At 48.3% G+C, this 26,561-nt stretch overlaps 1 protein-coding gene across 1 annotated transcript in view; it reads left to right on the forward strand.

The window, feature by feature from the left end:
* The window catches only part of LOC123996668 (collagen alpha-1(XXIV) chain-like), a 216,399-nt gene that overhangs the window by 88,766 nt on the left and 101,072 nt on the right, over positions 1-26,561 (forward strand). The window contains exons 21-24 of the mRNA XM_046300243.1: positions 862-915; positions 3,808-3,852; positions 4,113-4,166; positions 6,173-6,217. Coding sequence (XP_046156199.1) covers positions 862-915; positions 3,808-3,852; positions 4,113-4,166; positions 6,173-6,217 — 198 coding nt within the window. The remainder of the gene's footprint in view (positions 1-861; positions 916-3,807; positions 3,853-4,112; positions 4,167-6,172; positions 6,218-26,561) is intronic.

The following is a 26,561-nucleotide window of genomic DNA, read 5'->3' on the forward strand; positions in this document are numbered from 1 at the left end:
AAAAAAGTTCCAGTTTTTAAACTTCTGAAATATATATATGTTTTACATTTAGCTCGACATTAGCCTATGCTTCATAGGGTGAGGGGCAGGTAGCCTACACACTGGCAAAGAGTTTCAACAGACAGACAGACAGACAGACAGACAGACAGTACAGACAGACAGACAGACTGGCAAAGAGTTTCAACAGACAGACAGGCACAGACAGACAGAGACAGACAGACAGACAGACAGACAGACAGACAGACAGACAGACAGACAGACAGACAGACAGACAGACAGGCAGGCAGGCAGGCAGGCAGGCAGGCAGGCAGGCAGGCAGGCAGGCAGGCAGGCAGGCAGGCAGGCAGGCATACAACAGACAGACAGACAGACAGACAGACAGACAGACAGACAGACAGACAGACAGACAGACAGACAGACAGACAGACAGACAGACAGACAGACAGACAGACAGACAGACAGACAGACAGACAGACAGACAGACAGACAGACAGACAGACAGACAGTTGGCAGACAGCAGGCAGACAGCAGAAAGGCAGGCAGACACATTACCTTTCTGAGTGACAGAGTGAGGGCTTTGCATAGGCGCTTTGTTGCTTTTTTTGTGGTACGTAATTAACCGGTTACCATGATTTTAAAATAATGGTTTTGTTCCGAAACAATATGCAGTAGATCACTTTTGTTCCCAGTTCTGATTCTGTTCCTCGAAAAACATATTTATTTTCCGCTGTTCTGTTCCCTGAACCGGTTCCAACCCTGATCCTCAGTGCATCTTCCACTCCTGAGGTTTCATTTGTGTGTTTTCGATAATAGCAACACATGTGTTTTGTATGACATACCATATATCCTGCTCTGTTGCAGGGACTCCTAGGTGCCAGAGGGCTACAAGGACCCCCAGGGCCAAAAGGAACAGAGGTAAGAGACATTATCAAGAATTTGTAGCTTGTGGGTGAGAACCACTAAACTACTGTACATCATACTCAGAATACTGCAGACACAACTGAACATGCAGGAAGCTAACAATATTTAGTTTGCGTTTGATTATAAAACAGATTCTCAGTTTATACATACAGTTGAACCTGTAACCAGAGTTGAGGCGGTTGGCATTGCTACAGTAGGTTCAGGCTATGTGAAGCTGTAGAGTGATTCCAGGTCCCAGGGCACGTTCCACTGGACTGTATACCGTCATGATTCATCACTAGGTGCTAATCAAAAACAAGGCAGACTCCAGGGCTTTCCAGGCAGCAGTGGAAAATAAGAACAGAAGCCTTGGCAGTGTGTACAGTACAGTGTGTGCAGTACGTACACCTTTCCATTGTGCTAGTGTTACGGTATTGGCACCCAACTCAACTGTGGTACCGAGTTGGGAGGCCCCTCAATCTCTCTCTCACTCTCTTTCCTGGCACAGAGTCTTATTGCATAGCCTGCAAGAAAATGCTGTAGTGTTCAATCACTATAGCATTAATACCTTTCCCTTCAGCTGATCAGAGAAAATGCTGTAGTGTTCAATCACTATAGCATTAATACCTTTCCCTTCAGCTGATCAGAGAAAATGCTGTAGAGTTCAATCACTATAGCATTAATACCTTTCCCTTCAGCTGATCAGAGAAAATGCTGTAGAGTTCAATCACTATAGCATTAATACCTTTCCCTTCAGCTGATCAGAGAAAATGCTGTAGAGTTCAATCACTATAGCATTAATACCTTTCCCTTCAGCTGATCAGAGAAAATGCTGTACCGCCCAAATAGGTCCACAGACGATGCAATCTCAACCACACTGCACACTGCCCCCGCCCCCAGGTGGCGAGGGTAGGCAACAACATCTCCTCCCCGCTGATCCTCAACACGGGGGCCCCACAAGGGTGCGTTCTGAGCCCTCTCCTGTACTCCCTGTTCACCCACGACTGCGTGGCCACGCACGCCTCCAACTCAATCATCAAGTTTGCGGACGACACAACAGTGGTAGGCTTGATTACCAACAACGACGAGATGGCCTACAGGGAGGAGGTGAGGGCCCTCGGAGTGTGGTGTCAGGAAAATAACCTCACACTCAACGTCAACAAAACTAAGGAGATGATTGTGGACTTCAGGAAACAGCAGAGGGAACTCCCCCCTATCCACATCGATGGAACAGTAGTGGAGAGGGTAGCTAGTTTTAAGTTCCTCGGCATACACATCACAGACAAACTGAATTGGTCCACTCACACTGACAGCGTCGTGAAGAAGGCGCAGCAGCGCCTATTCAACCTCAGGAGGCTGAAGAAATTCGGCTTGTCACCAAAAGCACTCACAAACTTCTACAGATGCACAATCGAGAGCATCCTGGCGGGCTGTATCACCGCCTGGTACGGCAACTGCTCCGCCCTCAACCGTAAGGCTCTCCAGAGGGTAGTGAGGACTGCACAACGCATCACCGGGGGCAAACTACCTGCCCTCCAGGACACCTACACCACCCGTTGTTACAGGAAGGCCATAAAGATCATCAAGGACATCAACCACCCGAACCACTGCCTGTTCACCCCGCTATCATCCAGAAGGCGAGGTCAGTACAGGTGCATCAAAGCTGGGACCGAAAGACTGAAAAACAGCTTCTATCTCAAGGCCATCAGACTGTTAAACAGCCACCACTAACATTGAGTGGCTGCTGCCAACACACTGTCATTGACACTGACCCAACTCCAGCCATTTTAATAATTGGAATTGATGGGAAATTATGTAAATATATCACTAGCCACTTTAAACAATGCTACCTTATATAATGTTACTTACCCTACATTATTTATCTCATATGCATATGTATATACTGTACTCTACATCATCGACTGCATCCTTATGTAATACATGTATCACTAGCCACTTTAACTATGCCACTTTGTTTACTTTGTCTACACACTCATCTCATATGTATATACTGTACTCGATACCATCTACTGTATGCTGCTCTGTACCATCACTCATTCATATATCCTTATGTACATATTCCTTATCCCCTTACACTGTGTATAAGACAGTAGTTTTGGAATTGTTAGTTAGATTACTTGTTGGTTATCACTGCATTATCGGAACTAGAAGCACAAGCATTTCGCTACACTCGCATTAACATCTGCTAACCATGTGTATGTGACAAATAAAATTTGATTTGATTTGATTCACTATAGCATTAATACCTTTCCCTTCAGCTGATCAGAGAAAATGCTGTAGCGTTCAATCACTATAGCATTAATACCTTTCCCTTCAGCTGATCAGAGAAAATGCTGTAGAGTTCAATCACTATAGCATTAATACCTTTCCCTTCAGCTGATCAGAGAAAATGCTGTAGAGTTCAATCACTATAGCATTAATACCTTTCCCTTCAGCTGATCAGAGAAAATGTCTCAAAGCAGAACACCATGCAAATCATTGGAATCATCAAGGTCTCCTGCAGGCAGTGTGGACATAGAGAAAAACATCCAGGTCACTCTGCTAGGAAGAACACAGTGATCGATGAGAGTACACACACACACACACACACACACACACACACACACACACACACACACACACACACACACACACACACACACACACACACACACACACACACACACACACACACACACACACACACACACACACACACACACACACACACACACACACACACAGGCCCTCGGTGGCTTTCACATTATTATATCTGTGCATAAGGGGTGAGATGGGATTTTGCTCAGCTAGTGTTACTGCCAGTGCCCAGTGATATTACCTGGTCCCCAAATCCAGCTGTATATGAAGCATTGCACTGTGTTGACCTGTTTTACTGTGTATTTTCAGGGTGATGAGGGACACCTTGGCCCACCTGGCGGCCCTGGCACCACTGTAAGTGTCTCCAGGTGTTTCATCATGAAGTAACACAGATGAGATGTGATAAAACATGAAAAGCTGATGCATCCTGTAATGTGTGTGTGTGTGTGTGTGTGTGTGTGTGTGTGTGTGTGTGTGTGTGCGTGTGCGTGTGCGTGTGCGTGTGCGTGTGTGTGTGTGTGTGTGTGTGTGTGTGTGTGTGTGTGTGTGTGTGTGTGTGTGTGTGTGTGTGTGTGTGTGTGTGTGTGTGTGTGTGTGTGTGTGTTTCTCTACAGGGGAGAGTTGGAAGGAAAGGCTACATAGGGGAACCTGGACCTGAGGGACTGAAGGTAAGAAGTTACTATCATACTGTACGCATGCTGTATTGGACTGTTTAGAAAAACAACTAACACAGTGTCAGTCGATCAGGTCCATTTGCAGATATGGTCAAGTGTGTGTGTAACCATCTCTTTCCCTTGGTGTTGTGTCTAATCATAAGCTAACTGTCCAGAATAATTCCAGAACAGTGAGCAATATAACCAGGGCAGTAGGAATGAAAACTTACATTAAATATACAAAGTATGTGGACACCCCTTCAAATTAGTGGGTTTGGCTATTTCAAGTCAAGTGCACAGCCATGCGATCTCCATTGACAAACATTGGCAGTAGAATGGGCTTACTGAAGAGCTCAGTGACTTTCAACGTGGCACTGTCATAGGATGCCACCTTTCCAACAAGTCAGTTTGTCAAATTGATGACCTGCCTGAGCTGCCCCGGTCAACTGTAAGTGATGTTATTGTGAAGTGGAAACGTCTAGGAGCAACAACAGTTGCTAAGTGGTAAGCCACACAAGCTCACCGAACGGGACCGGTAAGCGCTGATTCGCTTGTCGTGTAAAAAACAACACTCTCTACCGAGTTCCAAACTGCCTCTGGAAGCAACGTCAGCATAAGAACTGTTTGTTGGGAGATTGATGAAATGGGTTTCCATGGCCGAGCAGCCGCACACAGGGGAAAGGAAAGGCTGCCTTATCTGTTGTTCTGTTCCTCAGCAAGGCAGTTAACCCACTGTTCTCCGGGCGCCTAAGATCACCATGTGCAATGCCAAGCGTTCGCTACAGTGGTGTAAAGCTAGCCGCCATTGGACTCTGGAGCAGTGGAAACGTGTTCTCTGGAGTGATGAATCACGCTTCCCCATCTGGCAGTCCGAAGGACAAATCTGGGTTTGGCGGATGCCAGGAGAACGCTACCTGCATGAATTCATGGTGTCGATGTAAATGTTGGTGGAGATGGAATAATGGTATGGGGCTGTTTTTCATGGTTTGGGCTAGGCCCCTTAGTTCCAATGATGCAAAATCAATATAATGACATTCTAGATGATTCTGTGCTTCACACTTTGTGGAAACAGTTTGGGAAGGCCCTTTCCTCTTTCAGCATGACAAAGCGAGGTCCATACAGAAATGGTTTGTCGAGATCGGTGTGAAAGAACTTGACTGGCCTGCACAGAGCCCTGACCTTAACACCGTCGAACACCTTTGGAATGTATTGGAACGCCGACTCCGAGCCAGGCCTAATCGGCCAACATCAATGCCCGGCCTCACTAATGCTCTTGTGGCTGAATAGATGCAAGTCCCCTCAGCAGTTCCAACATCTAGTGGAACTCCTTCCCAGAAGAGTGGAGGCTGTTATGGCAGCGAAGGGCGGACCAACTCCATATTAATGCCCATGATTTTGGAATGAGATGTTCAATGAGCAGGTGTCCACATTCTTTTGGTCATGTAGTGTACTATCTAATTGGCATGGCCCACTTACCACTTTTGAGGTCTTAGTTTAGTTTTTGTTTGTTTAGGTTTTTCTCTTTAAAACAAAGAGCAGAATTCCAGACGTGTTCTTCACGTTACTTCATTAGAGTTAACTGGTGTGAACCCAGTGCAAGGTCTTGTGCCTTCACTATTACTGCTGCACAATGTGGCAGATGTTCATTAGTATGGATTACACTTGAGTGTTTTCCTCTGAATGCCATGCAAGTCAGAGTCCCTGTGTTTGTGAATGAGTTGGTTACTTGTGTTAGTTCAAGGGGAGGTGGTTGTGTCATAAATGTATTGAGCCTTATTAACAAAGAGAAGAATTCTCCCTGGACTGTTATAGAGCATAATGGAAACCCGCAGGAGGGAAATAAACAGAAACAGAAGAAATCAAGAGCATTTCCATGTGTGCTTTTTAATCATTTGTTTATTCAAAACCCTGTGTGTTCAAGCTGTTGATCATGTGACTGAGCGACCATCGGCTGGATCTTAACATCTTAACACACAGGAAGAAAATGTACTCATGTTTTGTTTTGATGTTCTGCTTTTCAGGGGGAGACGGGGGACCTTGGCGGCATTGGAAAAAATGGACCGCAAGTGAGTCTGGTGTTTTTTGCTGACTATGCATGAAATCAACGTCAGTGATTAACCACTTCTTAGTTTGTTAATGTGCAGTACAGCGACTGACTGGGATAAGTTATTAAGTCTCTACTTCCTGCTGTTCTCGTATAGGAAGAGTCTCAAAGCAGAGTACTCATACGTAGAATGTTTATAGTGCTTTTCTCAGACCTAAAGATGCAGAGTGGTTGGTTTTCATTAGTCTGAGTGCACTGATGGAGATGTAAGGGTCTTTATGTGGTTTAGTATGGGGAGGGAGGACGAAAAGGATAGAGGAGGAGGTGATGGAGGCAAAGAGGGGTAGGGAGGTGGAGGAGGGGTAGGAAGGTGGAGGAGGAGGAAGGTGGAGGAGGAGGAAGGTGGAGGAGGAGGTGATGGAGGCAAAGAGGGGTAGGGAGGTGGAGGAGGGGTAGGGAGGTGGAGGGGTAGGGAGGTGGAGGAGGGGTAGGGAGGTGGAGGAGGGGTAGGGAGGTGGAGGGATAGGGAGGTGGAGGAGGGGTAGGGAGTTGGAGGAGGGGTAGGGAGGTGGAGGGGTAGGGAGGTGGAGGAGGGGTAGGGAGGTGGAGGAGGAGGAAGGTGGAGGAGGGGTAGGGAGGTGGAGGGATAGGGAGGTGGAGGAGGGGTAGGGAGGTGGAGGAGGAGGGAGGTGGAGGAGGGGTGTGGAGGAGGGGTAGGAAGGTGGAGGAGGAGGGATAGGGAGGTGGAGGAGGGGTGTGGAGGAGGGGTAGGTAGGTGGAGGGGGTAGGGAGGTGGAGGAGGAGGGGTAGGGTTGTGGAGGAGGAGAATGGGATAGGGAGGTGGAGGAGGAGGGGTAGAGAGGTGGAGGACGGGTAGGGAGGTGGAGGAGGACAGGTAGGGAGGTGGAGGAGGGGTAGGAAGGTGGAGGAGGAGGGATAGGGAGGTGGAGGAGGGGTAGGTAGGTGGAGGAGGAGGGGTAGGGTTGTGGAGGAGGAGAATGGGATAGGGAGGTGGAGGAGGAGGAGGGGTAGAGAGGTGGAGGACGGGTAGGGAGGTGGAGGAGGACGGGTGGGGAGGTGGAGGAGGGGTAGGAAGGTATTTCTCTAGCAATAAAGTGTGTTTTATACAGAAATTGGCAGCATAAGGATCTCCAGTGAATGACGTTCTCTGGAAGTTACCTCATTTTGAGTTTGCGTTCGTTTGTTTGTGCCAGGGACAATTTTTCTTTTTTTTGTGTGAATTTAAAAAACGCCTCTTGAAGGAAACTAACTGCATAACTGGACTCTTGTTGTTGCCCTTAGAAAAACACAAGTATTTGATACACTGCCGATTTTGCCGATTTTCCTACTTACAAAGCATGTAGAGGTCTGTAATGTTTATCATAGGTACACTTCAACTGTGAGAAACGGAATCTAAAACAAAAATCCAGAAAATCACATTGTATGATTTTTAAGTAATTCTTTTGCATTTTATTGCATAACATAAGTATTTGATCACCTACCAACCAGTAAGAATTCCGGCTCTCACAGACCTGTTAGTTTTTCTTTGAGAAGCCCTCCTGTTCTCCACTCATTACCTGTATTAACTGCACCTGTTTGAACTCGTTACCTGTATAAAAGACACCTGTCCACACACTCAATCAAACCAACTCCAACCTCTCCACAATGGCCAAGACCAGAGAGCTGTGTAAGGACATCAGGGGTAAAATTTTAGACCTGCACAAGGCTGGAATGGGCTACAGGACAATAGGTAAGCAGCTTGGTGTAAAGGCAACAACTGTTGCCGCAATTATTAGAAAATGGAAGAAGTTCAAGATGACGGTCAAGCACCCTCTGTCTGGGGCTCCATGCAAGATCTCACCTCGTGGGGCATCAATGATCATGAGGAAGGTGAGGGATCAGCCCAGAACTACACGGCAGGACCTGCTCAATGACCTGAAGAGAGCTGGGACCACAGTCTCAAAGAAAACCATTAGTAACACACTACGCCGTCATGGATTAAAATCCTACAGCACACGCAAGGTCCCCCTGCTGAAGCCAGCGCATGTCCAGGCCCTTCTGAAGTTTGCCAATGACCATCTGGATGATCCAAAGGAGGAATGGGAGAAGGTCATGTGGTCTGATGAGACAAAAATAGAGCTTTTTGGTCTAAACTCCACTTGCTGTGTTTGGAGGAAGAAGAAGGATGAGTACAACCCCAAGAACACCATCCCAACCGTGAAGCATGGAGGTGGAAACATCATTCTTTGGGGATGCTTTTCTGCAAAGGGGACAGGACGACTGCACCGTATTGAGGGGAGGATGGATGGGGCCATGTATCGATGTCATAAGGTGAATGCACCAATTTGTAAGTCGCTCTGGATAAGAGCGTCTTCTAAATGACTTAAATGTAAATGTAAAAATGCAAGATCTTGGCAAACAACCTTCTTCCCTCAGTAAGTGCATTGAAGATGGGTCTTCCAGCATGACAACGACCCGAAACACACAGCCAGGGCAACTAATGAGTGGCTCCGTAAGAAGCATCTCAAGGTCCTGGAGTGGCCTAGCCAGTCTCCAGACCTGAATCCAATAGAAAATCCTTGGAGGGAGCTGAAAGTCCGTATTGCTCAGCGACAGCCCTGAAACCTGAAGGATCTGGAGAAGGTCTGTATGGAGGAGTGGGCCAAAATCCCTGCTGCAGTGTGTGCAAACCTGGTCAAGAACTACAGGAAATGTATGATCTCTGTAATTGCAAACAGAGGTTTCTGTACCAAATATTAAGTTCTGCTTTTCTGATGTATCAGATACTTATGTTATGCAATAAAATGCTAATTGATTACTTAAAAATCATACAATGTGATTTTCTGGATTTTTGTTTTAGATTCCGTCTCTCACAGTTGAAGTGTACCTATGATAAAAAATTACAGACCTCTACATGCTTTGTAAGTAGGAAAACCTGCAAAATCGGCAGTGTATCAAATACTTGTTCTCCCCACTGTACATACCGTACATCTCTACAGTAGAAATACTCAAGAAAATAAACACTGACGATCCAGATGAGAATGATCATCTATGTTCATTCATCAATAACAAGTCATGGCTCTACTAGTACTGGAACAACATCAGTGGCCCGACTAGTTTTCTAAAACATCTGTGGAATACTACTATTACTTTGGATTGGTCTAATTAACTGCAAAACTGCAACGTTTCAAAAGTCTGTCTTTGTTGTTTTTTGGTCCATATAGTCTTTTGACACCCAAAACAAAAGCAGCAACATGTTTTCCCATGCAAGAAATCCACACACAACCCTCTCATGCATGTCACATCTCAATGCCTTATGCCTCTCTGTGTTCGTCAGGTCCCGTAATGCTAGTATTTGCATTGTGTGCGGATGGCTTTCACAGCCACTGAATACGACTTCCAAATGGCACCCTATTTACTACATAGTACACTCATTTTGACCAGAGCCCTATGGGCACTATATAGGGAATGTGGTGCCATTTGGGACACAGCCTCTGCGTTGCGTAGGAGAGCACACATGAAAGGGATTAACCATTTACCACAGACTGTATCTAGCTAGGACCCCTTTGAAACCAATGCCATGTAAAAAAAAGAGCTCAGCTTGGAAACACATGGAGCCTCTAATGAACGTCATTACATCACTTTCCAAATAAAACTAATCTGGAGAGTCTGAGAGAGACTGCCGATGGGCTGGCTAACTGCAGGTTAGCCCTGGTCAGGAGGTTCCTGGCTGAACGTCTTCAATGTGTTCACGAAGGCTTTGTTGTGTCACCTAGAGAGCACTTAATGCACTTAATGCAATGTTGCCAGTAAAGCATTTGAACCAATCATTTACTGGGAGTTTTTATAATATGATCAGCTGTATTTTTGGGGCCAAATTAGATTGGCTCGTCAAGTGTTCCATTATAGGGTGACCCACAATTAAAACAAAAATATGAAATGCCTCTAAATTGAATCGCTGCTGAGGGCATTAACAGGTCTGCAGTTTGCTCAAAAGCACACGATACTCAGGTTCACCTGGGCCGGAGAGAGGAAGAGCGAGAGACTAGTAGCACATGACAACAGAGAGAATGTCTTAATTCTCTTCTACAGTCCTTACTATGGTGATATCAGTCTCACTTCCTGACTGTTCTGCTCTTCTTGTAACCTCCACTCAGTCTGACCCAGGGCTGAGAAAGCAGACTGCTGTATACACACACACACACCTGAGAAAGCATATCACTGCAGATACACACACACCTGAGAAAGCATATCGCTGTATACACACACACACTCACCTGAGAAAGCATATCACTGCAGATACACACACACCTGAGAAAGCATATCGCTGTATACACACACACACACCTGAGAAAGCATATCAATGCAGATACACACACACACACACACACACCTGAGAAAGCATATCACTGCAGATACACACACACACACACCTGAGAAAGCATATCACTGCAGATACACACACACACCTGAGAAAGCATATAGCTATATACACACACTCACCTGAGAAAGCATATCACTGCAGATACTCACACACCTGAGAAAGCATATCACTGCAGATACTCACACACCTGAGAAAGCATATCACTGCAGATACACACACACCTGAGAAAGCATATCGCTGTATACACACACACACCTGAGAAAGCATATCGCTGTATACACACACACACCCACCTGAGAAAGCAGACCGCTGTATACACACACACACACCTGAGAAAGCATATTGCTGTATACACACACACACACCTGAGAAAGCATATCGCTGTATACACACACACACACACACACACCTGAGAAAGCAGACTGCTGTATACACACACACACCTGAGAAAGCATATCACTATATACACACATACACACCCACCTGAGAAAGCATATCACTGTATACACACACACACACCTGAGAAAGCATATCACTGTATACACACACACACACCTGAGAAAGCATATCGCTGTATACACACACACACACACACACCTGGGAAAGCAGATTGCTACAGACACACACACCTGAGAAAGCAGATCGCTGCAGACACACACACACCTGAGAAAGCAGATCACTGCAGACACACACACCTGCGAAAGCAGATCGCTGCAGACACACACACACACACACACCTGAGAAAGCAGATCGCTGCAGACACACACACACCTGAGAAAGCATATCGCTGCACACACACACACCTGAGAAAGCATATCGCTGCACACACACACACACACACACACACACATATCTGCGAAAGCAGATCACTGCAGACACACACACCTGAGAAAGCAGATCGCTGCAAACACACACACACACACACATCTGCGAAAGCAGATCGCTGCAGACACACACACACACACACACACACACACACACACACACACACACACACACACACACACACACACACACACACACACACACACACACACACACACACACACACACACACACACACACACACACACACACATTTACATTTACATTTACATATACATTTAAGTCATTTAGCAGACGCTCTTATCCAGAGCGACTTACAAATTGATGCATTCACCTTATGACATCCAGTGGAACAGTCACTTTACAATAGTGCATCTAAATCTTAAAGGGGGGGGGGTGAGATAAGTAATCCCTGGGCTGAGCGGGAGCTGTACTTCCTCAGTGGTAGGGAGGCGAGCAGGCCAGATGTGGATGAACGCAGTGCCCTTGTTTGGGTGTAGGGCCTGATCAGAGCCTGGAGGTACTGAGGTGCCGTTCCCCTCACAGCTCCGTAGGCAAGCACCATGGTCTTGTAGCGGATGCGAGCTTCAACTGGAAGCCAGTGGAGAGAGCGGAGGAGCGGGGTGACGTGAGAGAACTTGGGAAGGTTGAACACCAGACGGGCTGCGGCGTTCTGGATGAGTTGTAGGGGTTTAATGGCACAGGCAGGGAGCCCAGCCAACAGCGAGTTGCAGTAATCCAGACGGGAGATGACAAGTGCCTGGATTAGGACCTGCGCCGCTTCCTGTGTGAGTCAGGGTCGTACTCTGCGGATGTTGTAGAGTATGAACCTACAGGAACGGGCCACCCCCTTGATGTTAGTTGAGAACGACAGGGTGTTGTCCAGGATCACGCCAAGGTTCTTAGCGCTCTGGGAGGAGGACACAATGGAGTTGTCAACCGTGATGGCGAGATCATGGAACGGGCAGTCCTTCCCCAGGAGGAAGAGCAGCTCCGTCTTGCCGAGGTTCAGCTTGAGGTGGTGATCCGTCATCCACACTGATATGTCTTCCAGACATGCAGAGATGCGATTCGCCACCTGGTCATCAGAAGGGGGAAAGGAGAAGATTAATTGTGTGTCGTCTGCATAGCAATGATAGGAGAGACCATGTGAGGTTATGACAGAGCCAAGTGACTTGGTGTATAGCGAGAATAGAAGAGGGCCTAGAACAGAGCCCTGGGGGACACCAGTGGTGAGAGCGCGTGGTGAGGAGACAGATTCTCGCCACGCCACCTGGTAGGAGCGACCTGTCAGGTAGGACGCAATCCAAGCGTGGGCCGCGCCGGAGATGCCCAACTCGGAGAGGGTGGAGAGGAGGATCTGATGGTTCACAGTATCGAAGGCAGCCGATAGATCTAGAAGGATGAGAGCAGAGGAGAGAGAGTTAGCTTTAGCAGTGCGGAGCGCCTCCGTGATTCAGAGGAGAGCAGTCTCAGTTGAATGACTAGTCTTGAAACCTGACTGATTTGGATCAAGAAGGTCATTCAGAGAGAGATAGCGGGAGAGCTGGCCAAGGACGGCACGTTCAAGAGTTTTGGAGAGAAAAGAAAGAAGGGATACTGGTCTGTAGTTGTTGACATCGGAGGGATCGAGTGTAGGTTTTTTCAGAAGGGGTGCAACTCTCGCTCTCTTGAAGACGGAAGGGACGTAGCCAGCGGTCAGGGATGAGTTGATGAGCGAGGTGAGGTAAGGGAGAAGGTCTCCGGAAATGGTCTGGAGAAGAGAGGAGGGGATAGGGTCAAGCGGGCAGGTTGTTGGGCGGCCGGCCGTCACAAGACGCGAGATTTCATCTGGAGAGAGAGGGGAGAAAGAGGTCAGAGCACAGGGTAGGGCAGTGTGAGCAGAACCAGTGGTGCCGTTTGACTTAGCAAACGAGGATCGGATGTCGTCGACCTTCTTTTCAAAATGGTTGACGAAGTCATCTGCAGAGAGGGAGGAGGGGGGATTCAGGAGGGAGGAGAAGGTGGCAAAGAGCTTCCTAGGGTTAGAGGCAGATGCTTGGAATTTAGAGTGGTAGAAAATGGCTTTAGCAGCAGAGACAGAGGAGGAAAATGTAGAGAGGAGGGAGTGAAAGGATGCCAGGTCCGCAGGGAGGCGAGTTTTCCTCCATTTCCGCTCGGCTGCCCGGAGCCCTGTTCTGTGAGCGCGCAATGAGTCGTCGAGCCACGGAGCGGGAGGGGAGGACCGAGCCGGCCTGGAGGATAGGGGACATAGAGAGTCAAAGGATGCAGAAAGGGAGGAGAGGAGGGTTGAGGAGGCAGAATCAGGAGATAGGTTGGAGAAGGTTTGAGCAGAGGGAAGAGATGATAGGATGGAAGAGGAGAGAGTAGCGGGGGAGAGAGAGCGAAGGTTGGGACGGCGCGATACCATCCGAGTAGGGGCAGTGTGGGAGGTGTTGGATGAGAGCGAGAGGGAAAAGGATACACAGTAGTGGTCGGAGACTTGGAGGGGAGTTGCAATGAGGTTTAGTGGAAGAACAGCATCTAGTAAAGATGAGGTCGAGCGTATTGCCTGCCTTGTGAGTAGGGGGGGAAGGTGAGAGGGTGAGGTCAAAAGAGGAGAGGAGTGGAAAGAAGGAGGCAGAGAGGAATGAGTCAAAGGTAGACGTGGGGAGGTTAAAGTCGTCCAGCACTGTGAGAGGTGAGCCGTCCTCAGGAAAGGAGCTTATCAAGGCATCAAGCTCATTGATGAACTCTCCGAGGGAACCTGGAGGGCGATAAATGATAAGGATGTTAAGCTTGAAAGGGCTGGTAACTGTAACAGCATGGAATTCAAAGGAGGCGATAGACAGATGGGTAAGGGGAGAAAGAGAGAATGACCACTTGGGAGAGATGAGGATCCCGGTGCCACCACCCCGCTGACCAGAAGCTCTCGGGGTGTGCGAGAACACGTGGGCGGACGAAGAGAGAGCAGTAGGAGTAGCAGTGTTGTCTGTGGTGATCCATGTTTCCGTCAGTGCCAAGAAGTCGAGGGACTGGAGGGAGGCATAGGCTGAGATGAACTCTGCCTTGTTGGCCGCAGATCGGCAGTTCCAGAGGCTACCGGAGACCTGGAACTCCACGTGGGTCGTGCGCGCTGGGACCACCAGATTAGGGTGGCCGCGGCCACGCGGTGTGGAGCGTTTGTATGGTCTGTGCAGAGAGGAGAGAACAGGGATAGACAGACACATAGTTGACAGGCTACGCTAATGCAAAGGAGATTGGAATGACAAGTGGACTACACGTCTCGAATGTTCAGAAAGTTAAGCTTACGTAGCAAGAATCTTATTGACTAAAATGATTAAAATGATACAGTACTGCTGAAGTAGGCTAGCTGGCAGTGGCTGCGTTGTTGACTTTGTAGGCTAGCTGGCAGTGGCTGCGTTGTTGACACAACACTAATCAAGTCGTTCCGTTGAGTGTAATAGTTTCTGCAGTGCTGCTATTCGGGGGGCTAGCTGGCTAGCTAGCAGTGTTGTTTACGTTATGTTGCGTTAAAAGAACGACAATAGCTGGCTAGCTAACCTAGAAAGTCGCTCTAGACTACACAATTATCTTTGATACAAAGACGGCTATGTAGCTAGCTAAGTAGCTAGCTACGATCAAACAAATCAAACCGTTGTACTGTAATGAAATGAAATGAAAATGTGATACTACCTGTGAATGCGACCGGGTTGTTGAGTCCTATTCGGTAGACGTTGGCTAGCTGTTGGCTAGCTAGCAGAGTCTCCTACGTTAAGGACGACAAATAGCTGGCTAGCTAACCTCGGTAAATTAAGATAATCACTCTAAGACTACACACTCTAAACTACACAATTATCTTGGATACGAAGACAGCAAAGACAGCTATGTAGCTAGCTAACACTACACTAATCAAGTCGTTCATTTGAGTGTAATAGTTTCTACGGTGCTGCTAATCGGTGGGCGTTTGCTAGCTGGCTAGCTGGCTAGCTGCTGGGCAAATAGCAGTGAAGACTACGTTAGGACGACGAAATACGATAATTATGCAATTATCTTTGATACAAAGACGGCTATGTAGCGAGCTAAGAAGAAATTGCTAAGATTAGACAAATCAAACCGTTGTACTATAATGAAATGTAATGAAATGTAATGAAAAAGTTATACTACCTGCGGAGCGAAGTGCCGATGCGACCGCTCGCTCCTACCCGGAAGATTAGAACAGACAGGAATGTAGATGTTGTTTATTATATAGATTAGAACAGACAGGAATGTAGATGTTGTTTATTATATAGATTAGAACAGACAGGAATGTAGATGTTGTTTATTATATAGATTAGAACAGACAGGAATGTAGATGTTGTTTATTATATAGATTAGAGCAGAGAGGAATGTAGATGTTGTTTATTATATAGATTAGAACATACAGGAATGTAGATGTTGTTTATTATATAGATTAGAACAGACAGGAATGTATATGTTGTTTATTATATAGATTAGAACAGACAGGAATGTAGATGTTGTTTATTACATAGATTAGAGCAGACAGGAATGTAGATGTTGTTTATTATATAGATTAGAGCAGAGAGGAATGTAGATGTTGTTTATTATATAGATTAGAACAGACAGGAATGTAGATGTTGTTTATTATATAGATTAGAACAGACAGGAATGTAGATGTTGTTTATTATATAGATTAGAACAGACAGGAATGTAGATGTTGTTTATTATATAGATTAGAACAGACAGGAATGTAGATGTGGTTTATTATATAGATTAGAACAGACAGGAATGTAGATGTTGTTTATTATATAGATTAGAACAGACAGGAATGTAGATGTGGTTTATTATATAGATTAGAACAGACAGGAATGTAGATGTTGTTTATTATATACATTAGAGCAGACAGGAATGTAGATGTTGTTTATTATATAGATTAGAGCAGAGAGGAATGTAGATGTTGTTTATTTTTAGATTAGAACAGACAGGAATGTAGATGTTGTTTATTATATAGATTAGAGCAGAGAGGAATGTAGATGTTGTTTATTATATAGATTAGAACAGACAGGAATGTAGATGTGGTTTATTATATAGATTAGAACAGACAGGAATGTAGATGTTGTTTATTATATAGATTAGAACAGACAGGAATGTAGATGTTGTTTATTATATAGATTAGAACATACAGGAATGTAGATGTTGTTTATTATATAGATTAGAACAGACAGGAATGTAGATGTTGTTTATTATATAGATTAGAACAGACAGGAATGTAGATGTCTGGTTTCTACCAGCTGTGGATGTTTAGGACGTCCAGCCACACACTGGAGTGTTCCTCACACAGAAATGCTCATCTGTCACGCAGAACTATTTAGAGGAACGAGTGCAGCACTTCCTACCTCCTCATCCACTCCTTCCTCTGCTCCTCCTCCCTCTCTTCCTCTCCTCCCCCTCCTCTTCTTCTCCTTTTCCTCATCCTCCTACCCCTTTCTCTCCTCTTCCTGCCCCTCTTCCTCCTGTCCCATTTCTAATTAATGCAGTCCAGAAGTGACGTCTGATCCTTGGCTCCCCCATTCTATACAGCCTCCTCTCTGTCTGTCCCCATCCCCACTCTATACAGCCATCCTCTCTGTCTGTCGCCATTCTCACTCTATACAGCCTCCTCTCTGTCTGTCCCCATTCCCACTCTATACAGCCTCCTCTCTGTCTGTCCCCATTCCCACTCTATACAGCCTCCTCTCTGTCTGTCCCCATTCCCACTCTATACAGCCTCCTCTCTGTCTGTCACCATTCCCACTCTATACAGCCTCCTCTCTGTCTGTCCCCATTCCCACTCTATACAGCCTCCTCTCTGTCTGTCCCCATTCCCACTCTATACAGCCTCCTCTCTGTCTGTCCCCATTCCCACTCTATACAGCCTCCTCTCTGTCTGTCCCCATTCCCACTCTATACAGCCTCCTCTCTGTCTGTCCCCATTCCCACTCTATACAGCCTCCTCTCTGTCTGTCCCCATTCCCACTCTACACAGCCTCCTCTCTGTCTGTCCCCATCCCCACTCTATACAGCCTCCTCTCTGTCTGTCCCCATTCACACTCTATACAGCCTCCTCTCTGTCTGTCCCCATTCCCACTCTATACAGCCTCCTCTCTGTCTGTCCCCATCCCCACTCTATACAGCCTCCTCTCTGTCTGTCCCCATCCCCACTCTACACAGCCTCCTCTCTGTCTGTCCCCATCCCCATCCCCACTCTACACAGCCTCCTCTCTGTCTGTCCTCATCCCCACTCTATACAGCCTCCTCTCTGTCTGTCCCCATTCCCACTCTATACAGCCTCCTCTCTGTCTGTCCCCATTCCCACTCTATACAGCCTCCTCTCTGTCTGTCCCCATTCCCACTCTATACAGCCTCCTCTCTGTCTGTCCCCATCCCCACTCTACACAGCCTCCTCTCTGTCTGTCCCCATCCCCACTCTATACAGCCTCCTCTCTGTCTGTCCCCATCCCCACTCTATACAGCCTCCTCTCTGTCTGTCCCCATCCCTACTCTACACAGCCTCCTCTCTGTCTGTCCCCATCCCCACTCTACACAGCCTCCTCTCTGTCTGTCCCCATCCCCACTCTATACAGCCTCCTCTCTGTCTGTCCCCATCCCCAATCTATAGAGCCTCCTCTCTGTCTGTCCCCATTCCTACTCTATACAGCCTCCTCTCTGTCTGTCCCCATCCCCACTCTACACAGCCTCCTCTCTGTCTGTCCCCATCCCCACTCTATATAGCCTCCTCTCTGTCTGTCCCCATCCCCACTCTATATACAACCCTCCTCTCTGTCTGTCCCCATTCTCACTCTATACAGCCCTCCTCTCTGTCTGTCCCCATTCCCACTCTACACAGCCTCCTCTCTGTCTGTCCCCATTCCCACTCTATATACAACCCTCCTCTCTGTCTGTCCCCATTCTCACTCTATACAGCCCTCCTCTCTGTCTGTCCCCATTCTCACTCTATATACAACCCTCCTCTCTGTCTGTCCCCATTCTCACTCTATATACAACCCTCCTCTCTGTCTGTCCCCATTCCCACTCTATACAGCCTCCTCTCTGTCTGTCCCCATCCCCACTCTACACAGCCTCCTCTCTGTCTGTCCCCATCCCCACTCTATATAGCCTCCTCTCTGTCTGTCCCCATCCACACTCTATACAGCCTCCTCTATGTCTGTCCCCATCCCCACTCTACACAGCCTCCTCTCTGTCTGTCCCCATCCCCACTCTACACAGCCTCCTCTCTGTCTGTCCTCATCCCCATTCTATACAGCTTCTTCTCTGTCTGTCCCCATCCCCATTCTACACAGCCTCCTCTCTGTCTGTCCCCATCCCCACTCTACACAGCCTCCTCTCTGTCCGTCCCCATCCCCACTCTATATAGCCTCCTCTCTGTCTGTCCCCATCCACACTCTATACAACCCTCCTCTCTGTCTGTCCCCATTCCCACTCTATACAACCCTCCTCTCTGTCTGTCCCCATTCTCACTCTATATACAACCCTCCTCTCTGTCTGTCCCCATTCCCACTCTATATACAACCCTCCTCTCTGTCTGTCCCCATTCTCACTCTATATACAACCCTCCTCTCTGTCTGTCCCCATTCTCACTCTATACAGCCCTCCTCTCTGTCTGTCCCCATTCTCACTCTATATACAAACCTCCTCTCTGTCTGTCCCCATTCTCACTCTATATACAACCCTCCTCTCTGTCTGTCCCCATTCCCACTCTATATACAACCCTCCTCTCTGTCTGTCCCCATTCTCACTCTATATACAACCCTCCTCTCTGTCTGTCCCCATTCTCACTCTATACAGCCCCCATTCCTCTCTGTCTGTCCCCATTCTCACTCTATATACAAACCTCCTCTCTGTCTGTCCCCATTCTCACTCTATATACAACCCTCCTCTCTGTCTGTCCCCATTCTCACTCTATATACAACCCTCCTCTCTGTCTGTCCCCATTCCCACTCTATATACAACCCTCCTCTCTGTCTGTCCCCATTCCCACTCTATACAGCCTCCTCTCTGTCTGTCCCCATTCCCACTCTATACAACCCTCCTCTCTGTCTGTCCCCATTCCCACTCTATACAGCCCTCCTCTCTGTCTCTGTCTGTCCCCCCATTCCCACTCTATACAACCCTCCTCTCTGTCTGTCCCCATTCCCACTCTATACAGCCTCCTCTCTGTCTGTCCCCATTCCCACTCTATACAACCCTCCTCTCTGTCTGTCCCCATTCCCACTCTATACAGCCTCCTCTCTGTCTGTCCCCATTCCCACTCTATACAACCTCCTCCCTGTCTGTCCCCATTCCCACTCTATACAGCCCTCCTCTCTGTCTGTCCCCATTCCCTCTATACAGCCCTCCTCTATACAGCCTCAACCCTCCTCTCTCTGTCTGTCCCCATTCCCACTCTATACAGCCCTCCTCTCTGTCTGTCCCCATTCTCACTCTATATACAACCCTCCTCTCTGTCTGTCCCCATTCTCACTCTATATACAACCCTCCTCTCTGTCTGTCCCCATTCCCACTCTATACAGCCCTCCTCTCTGTCTGTCCCCATTCCCACTCTATACAGCCTCCTCTCTGTCTGTCCCCATTCCCACTCTATACAGCCCTCCTCTCTGTCTGTCCCCATTCCCACTCTATACAGCCCTCCTCTCTGTCTGTCCCCATTCCCACTCTATACAACCCTCCTCTCTGTCTGTCCCCATTCTCACTCTATATACAACCCTCCTCTCTGTCTGTCCCCATTCTCACTCTATATACAACCCTCCTCTCTGTCTGTCCCCATTCTCACTCTATATACAACCCTCTTCTCTGTCTGTCCCCATTCCCACTCTATACAGCCATCCTCTCTGTCTGTCCCCATTCCCACTCTATACAGCCCTCCTCTCTGTCTGTCCCCATTCCCACTCTATACAACCCTCCTCTCTGTCTGTCCCCATTCCCACTCTATACAACCCTCCTCTCTGTCTGTCCCCATTCCCACTCTATACAACCCTCCTCTCTGTCTGTCCCCATTCCCACTCTATACAACCCTCCTCTCTGTCTGTCCCCATTCCCACTCTATACAGCCTCCTCTCTGTCTGTCCCCATTCCCACTCTATACAACCCTCTCTCTGTCTGTCCCCATTCCCCATTCCCACTCTATACAACCCTCCTCTCTGTCTGTCCCCATTCCCACTCTATACAACCCTCCTCTCTGTCTGTCCCCATTCCCACTCTATACAACCCTCCTCTCTGTCTGTCCCCATTCCCACTCTATACAACCCTCCTCTCTGTCTGTCCCCATTCCCACTCTATACAGCCCTCCTCTCTGTCTGTCCCCATTCCCACTCTATACAGCCTCCTCTCTGTCTGTCCCCATTCCCACTCTATACAGCCCTCCTCTCTGTCTGTCCCTATTCTCACTCTATATACAACCCTCCTCTCTGTCTGTCCCCATTCTCACTCTATATACAACCCTCCTCTCTGTCTGTCCCCATTCCCACTCTATACAGCCTCCTCTCTGTCTGTCCCCATTCCCACTCTATACAGCCTCCTCTCTGTCTGTCCCCATTCCCACTCTATACAGCCTCCTCTCTGTCTGTCCCCATTCCCACTCTATACAGCCTCCTCTCTGTCTGTCCCCATTCTCACTCTATATACAACCCTCCTCTCTGTCTGTCCCCATTCTCACTCTATATACAACCCTCCTCTCTGTCTGTCCCCATTCTGACTCTATATACAACCCTCCTCTCTGTCTGTCCCCATTCCCACTCTATATACAACCCTCTTCTCTGTCTGTCCCCATTCCCACTCTATACAGCCTATACAGCCATCCTCTCTGTCTGTCCCCATTCCCACTCTATACAGCCCTCCTCTCTGTCTGTCCCCATTCCCACTCTATACAGCCCTCCTCTCTGTCTGTCCCCATTCCCACTCTATACAACCCTCCTCTCTGTCTGTCCCCATTCCCACTCTATACAACCCTCCTCTCTGTCTGTCCCCATTCCCACTCTATACAACCCTCCTCTCTGTCTGTCCCCATTCCCACTCTATACAGCCTCCTCTCTGTCTGTCCCCATTCCCACTCTATACAACCCTCCTCTCTGTCTGTCCCCATCCCACTCTATACAACCCTCCTCTCTGTCTGTCCCCATTCTCACTCTATACAACCCTCCTCTCTGTCTGTCCCCATTCCCACTCTATACAACCCTCCTCTCTGTCTGTCCCCATTCCCACTCTATACAACCCTCCTCTCTGTCTGTCCCCATTCCCACTCTATACAACCCTCCTCTATGTCTGTCCCCATCCCCACTCTACACAGCCTCCTCTCTGTCTGTCCCCATCCCCACTCTACACAGCCTCCTCTCTGTCTGTCCTCATCCCCATTCTATACAGCTTCTTCTCTGTCTGTCCCCATCCCCATTCTACACAGCCTCCTCTCTGTCTGTCCCCATCCCCACTCTACACAGCCTCCTCTCTGTCCGTCCCCATCCCCACTCTATATAGCCTCCTCTCTGTCTGTCCCCATCCACACTCTATACAACCCTCCTCTCTGTCTGTCCCCATTCCCACTCTATACAACCCTCCTCTCTGTCTGTCCCCATTCTCACTCTATATACAACTCTCCTCTCTGTCTGTCCCCATTCCCACTCTATTCCCACTCTATACAGCCATCCAACCCACTATACAACCTCCTCTCTGTCTGTCCCCATTCTCACTCTATATACAACCCTCCTCTCTGTCTGTCCCCATTCCCACTCTATATACAACCCTCCTCTCTGTCTGTCCCCATTCTCACTCTATATACAACCCTCCTCTCTGTCTGTCCCCATTCTCACTCTATACAGCCCTCCTCTCTGTCTGTCCCCATTCTCACTCTATATACAAACCTCCTCTCTGTCTGTCCCCATTCTCACTCTATATACAACCCTCCTCTCTGTCTGTCCCCATTCTCACTCTATATACAACCCTCCTCTCTGTCTGTCCCCATTCCCACTCTATATACAACCCTCCTCTCTGTCTGTCCCCATTATCACTCTATACAGCCATCCTCTCTGTCTGTCCCCATTCCCACTCTATACAGCCCTCCTCTCTGTCTGTCCCCATTCCCACTCTATACAGCCTCCTCTCTGTCTGTCCCCATTCCCACTCTATACAGCCCTCCTCTCTGTCTGTCCCCATTCCCACTCTATACAACCCTCCTCTCTGTCTGTCCCCATTCCCACTCTATACAGCCTCCTCTCTGTCTGTCCCCATTCCCACTCTATACAACCCTCCTCTCTGTCTGTCCCCATTCCCACTCTATACAACCCTCCTCTCTGTCTGTCCCCATTCCCACTCTATACAGCCTCCTCTTTGTCTGTCCCCATTCCCACTCTATACAACCCTCCTCTCTGTCTGTCCCCATTCCCACTCTATACAACCCTCCTCTCTGTCTGTCCCCATTCCCACTCTATACAACCCTCCTCTCTGTCTGTCCCCATTCCCACTCTATACAGCCCTCCTCTCTGTCTGTCCCCATTCCCACTCTATACAGCCCTCCTCTCTGTCTGTCCCCATTCCCACTCTATACAACCCTCCTCTCTGTCTGTCCCCATTCCCACTCTCATACAACCCTCCTCTCTGTCTGTCCCCATTCCCACTCTATACAACCCTCCTCTCTGTCTGTCCCCATTCCCACTCTATACAGCCTCCTCTCTGTCTGTCCCCATTCCCACTCTATACAACCCTCCTCTCTGTCTGTCCCCATTCCCACTCTATACAGCCTCCTCTCTGTCTGTCCCCATTCCCACTCTATACAGCCCTCCTCTCTGTCTGTCCCCATTCTCACTCTATATACAACCCTCCTCTCTGTCTGTCCCCATTCTCACTCTATATACAACCCTCCTCTCTGTCTGTCCCCATTCCCGCTCTATACAGCCTCCTCTCTGTCTGTCCCCATTCCCACTCTATACAGCCTCCTCTCTGTCTGTCCCCATTCCCACTCTATACAGCCTCCTCTCTGTCTGTCCCCATTCTCACTCTATATACAACCCTCCTCTCTGTCTGTCCCCATTCTCACTCTATATACAACCCTCCTCTCTGTCTGTCCCCATTCTCACTCTATATACAACCCTCCTCTCTGTCTGTCCCCATTCTCACTCTATATACAACCCTCTTCTCTGTCTGTCCCCATTCCCACTCTATACAGCCATCCTCTCTGTCTGTCCCCATTCCCACTCTATACAACCCTCCTCTCTGTCTGTCCCCATTCCCACTCTATACAACCCTCCTCTCTGTCTGTCCCCATTCCCACTCTATACAACCCTCCTCTCTGTCTGTCCCCATTCCCACTCTATACAGCCCTCCTCTCTGTCTGTCCCCATTCCCACTCTATACAGCCCTCCTCTCTGTCTGTCCCCATTCCCACTCTCATACAACCCTCCTCTCTGTCTGTCACCATTCCCACTCTATACAACCCTCCTCTCTGTCTGTCCCCATTCCCACTCTATACAGCCTCCTCTCTGTCTGTCCCCATTCCCACTCTATACAACCCTCCTCTCTGTCTGTCCCCATTCCCACTCTATACAGCCTCCTCTCTGTCTGTCCCCATTCCCACTCTATACAACCCTCCTTTCTGTCTGTCCCCATTCCCACTCTATACAACCCTCCTCTCTGTCTGTCCCCATTCCCACTCTATACAACCCTCCTCTCTGTCTGTCCCCATTCCCACTCTATACAGCCCTCCTCTCTGTCTGTCCCCATTCCCACTCTATACAGCCCTCCTCTCTGTCTGTCCCCATTCCCACTCTCATACAACCCTCCTCTCTGTCTGTCCCCATTCCCACTCTATACAACCCTCCTCTCTGTCTGTCCCCATTCCCACTCTATACAGCCTCCTCTCTGTCTGTCCCCATTCCCACTCTATACAACCCTCCTCTCTGTCTGTCCCCATTCCCACTCTATACAGCCCTCCTCTCTGTCTGTCCCCATTCCCACTCTATACAACCCTCCTCTCTGTCTGTCCCCATTCCCACTCTATACAGCCTCCTCTCTGTCTGTCCCCATTCCCACTCTATACAACCCTCCTCTCTGTCTGTCCCCATTCCCACTCTATACAGCCTCCTCTCTGTCTGTCCCCATTCCCACTCTATACAACCCTCCTCTCTGTCTGTCCCCATTCCCACTCTATACAGCCCTCCTCTCTGTCTGTCCCCATTCCCACTCTATACAGCCTCCTCTCTGTCTGTCCCCATTCCCACTCTATACAGCCCTCCTCTCTGTCTGTCCCCATTCTCACTCTATATACAACCCTCCTCTCTGTCTGTCCCCATTCTCACTCTATATACAACCCTCCTCTCTGTCTGTCCCCATTCCCGCTCTATACGGCCTCCTCTCTGTCTGTCCCCATTCCCACTCTATACAGCCTCCTCTCTGTCTGTCCCCATTCCCACTCTATACAGCCTCCTCTCTGTCTGTCCCCATTCTCACTCTATATACAACCCTCCTCTCTGTCTGTCCCCATTCTCACTCTATATACAACCCTCCTCTCTGTCTGTCCCCATTCTCACTCTATATACAACCCTCCTCTCTGTCTGTCCCCATTCTCACTCTATATACAACCCTCTTCTCTGTCTGTCCCCATTCCCACTCTATACAGCCATCCTCTCTGTCTGTCCCCATTCCCACTCTATACAGCCCTCCTCTCTGTCTGTCCCCATTCCCACTCTATACAGCCCTCCTCTCTGTCTGTCCCCATTCCCACTCTATACAACCCTCCTCTCTGTCTGTCCCCATTCCCACTCTATACAACCCTCCTCTCTGTCTGTCCCCATTCCCACTCTATACAACCCTCCTCTCTGTCTGTCCCCATTCCCACTCTATACAGCCTCCTCTCTGTCTGTCCCCATTCCCACTCTATACAACCCTCCTCTCTGTCTGTCCCCATCCCACTCTATACAACCCTCCTCTCTGTCTGTCCCCATTCTCACTCTATACAACCCTCCTCTCTGTCTGTCCCCATTCCCACTCTATACAACCCTCCTCTCTGTCTGTCCCCATTCCCACTCTATACAACCCTCCTCTCTGTCTGTCCCCATTCCCACTCTATACAACCCTCCTCTCTGTCTGTCCCCATTCCCACTCTATACAGCCATCCTCTCTGTCTGACCCCATTCCCACTGTATACAGCCATCCTCTCTGTCTGGCCCCATTCCCACTCTATACAGCCATCCTCTCTGTCTGACCCCATTCCCACTCTATATAGCCATCCTCTCTGTCTGACCCCATTCCCACTCTATACAGCCATCCTCTCTGTCTGACCCCATTCCCACTCTATACAGCCCCCCTCTCAGACTTGAGTTCTTCAGTCTACCGCTAACATGCTCCAGATGTGGCCCGTGTCTGTCAAACAAACCCCTTGTTGAATATCTAAGACATGATGGGGAAATATAGAAAATAGACTCTGAAGAAAGAAACAAGAAATGTAGCCACCAAAACACATCTAAGTACAGTACATCTCTTGTACAATGGTTAAATACATCTTTTTATAAGATTGAAATACATATTGCAAATTTGTCTCCTACAACGTAAGATAACCACAGTGACCACACTGGGTTTAGCAAACTAGGGACATGTTTTCACCAGCCTCTAACTACCCTTTCCTGGATGCACTGGGGTCAAGAGACGCTGCTCCTCTCCTCGCCATAGACTCTGGCGCTGGGCCAAACCTCAGCCCTTTATCCAGATGACTGATCTGGAAGGGATTTTTCTCCATGATTTTTCTGATATTTACATTAGCCAGTGTTCTCTTTGTTAGCAAGAGGTCCACAAGTGTCTGGCGAAGGTCAGTGGGATGTTAGATCGCTCATCCAGCTGGACTAGAACTCTGCTGCCGCAGGCCTGCTACACAGAGCTGGGTGGCAGAACACTGTGTACAATTACATTGTTTGCTAAGAGTCCTGAAAAATAGAACCGAGCATGAAAAAATGTCCTTTCATTACTCAGCCCCCTGGTTTTGGAATTCCCTCCAAGCCAATTTACATATAGATAAACACGTTGAGATATGTAGTTGTTTCTAGTTGTCATCTGATGTCTCTAGTTTGTGTTGTGTTTTGTAAGGAAGCATGTTGTTTTACTTCACACACATCCACTGTTAGTTTACTGTTGTGTTTGTGCT

The sequence above is a fragment of the Oncorhynchus gorbuscha genome, linkage group LG15, assembly GCF_021184085.1.
Source record: "Oncorhynchus gorbuscha isolate QuinsamMale2020 ecotype Even-year linkage group LG15, OgorEven_v1.0, whole genome shotgun sequence".
Lineage (NCBI taxonomy): Eukaryota > Metazoa > Chordata > Actinopteri > Salmoniformes > Salmonidae > Oncorhynchus > Oncorhynchus gorbuscha.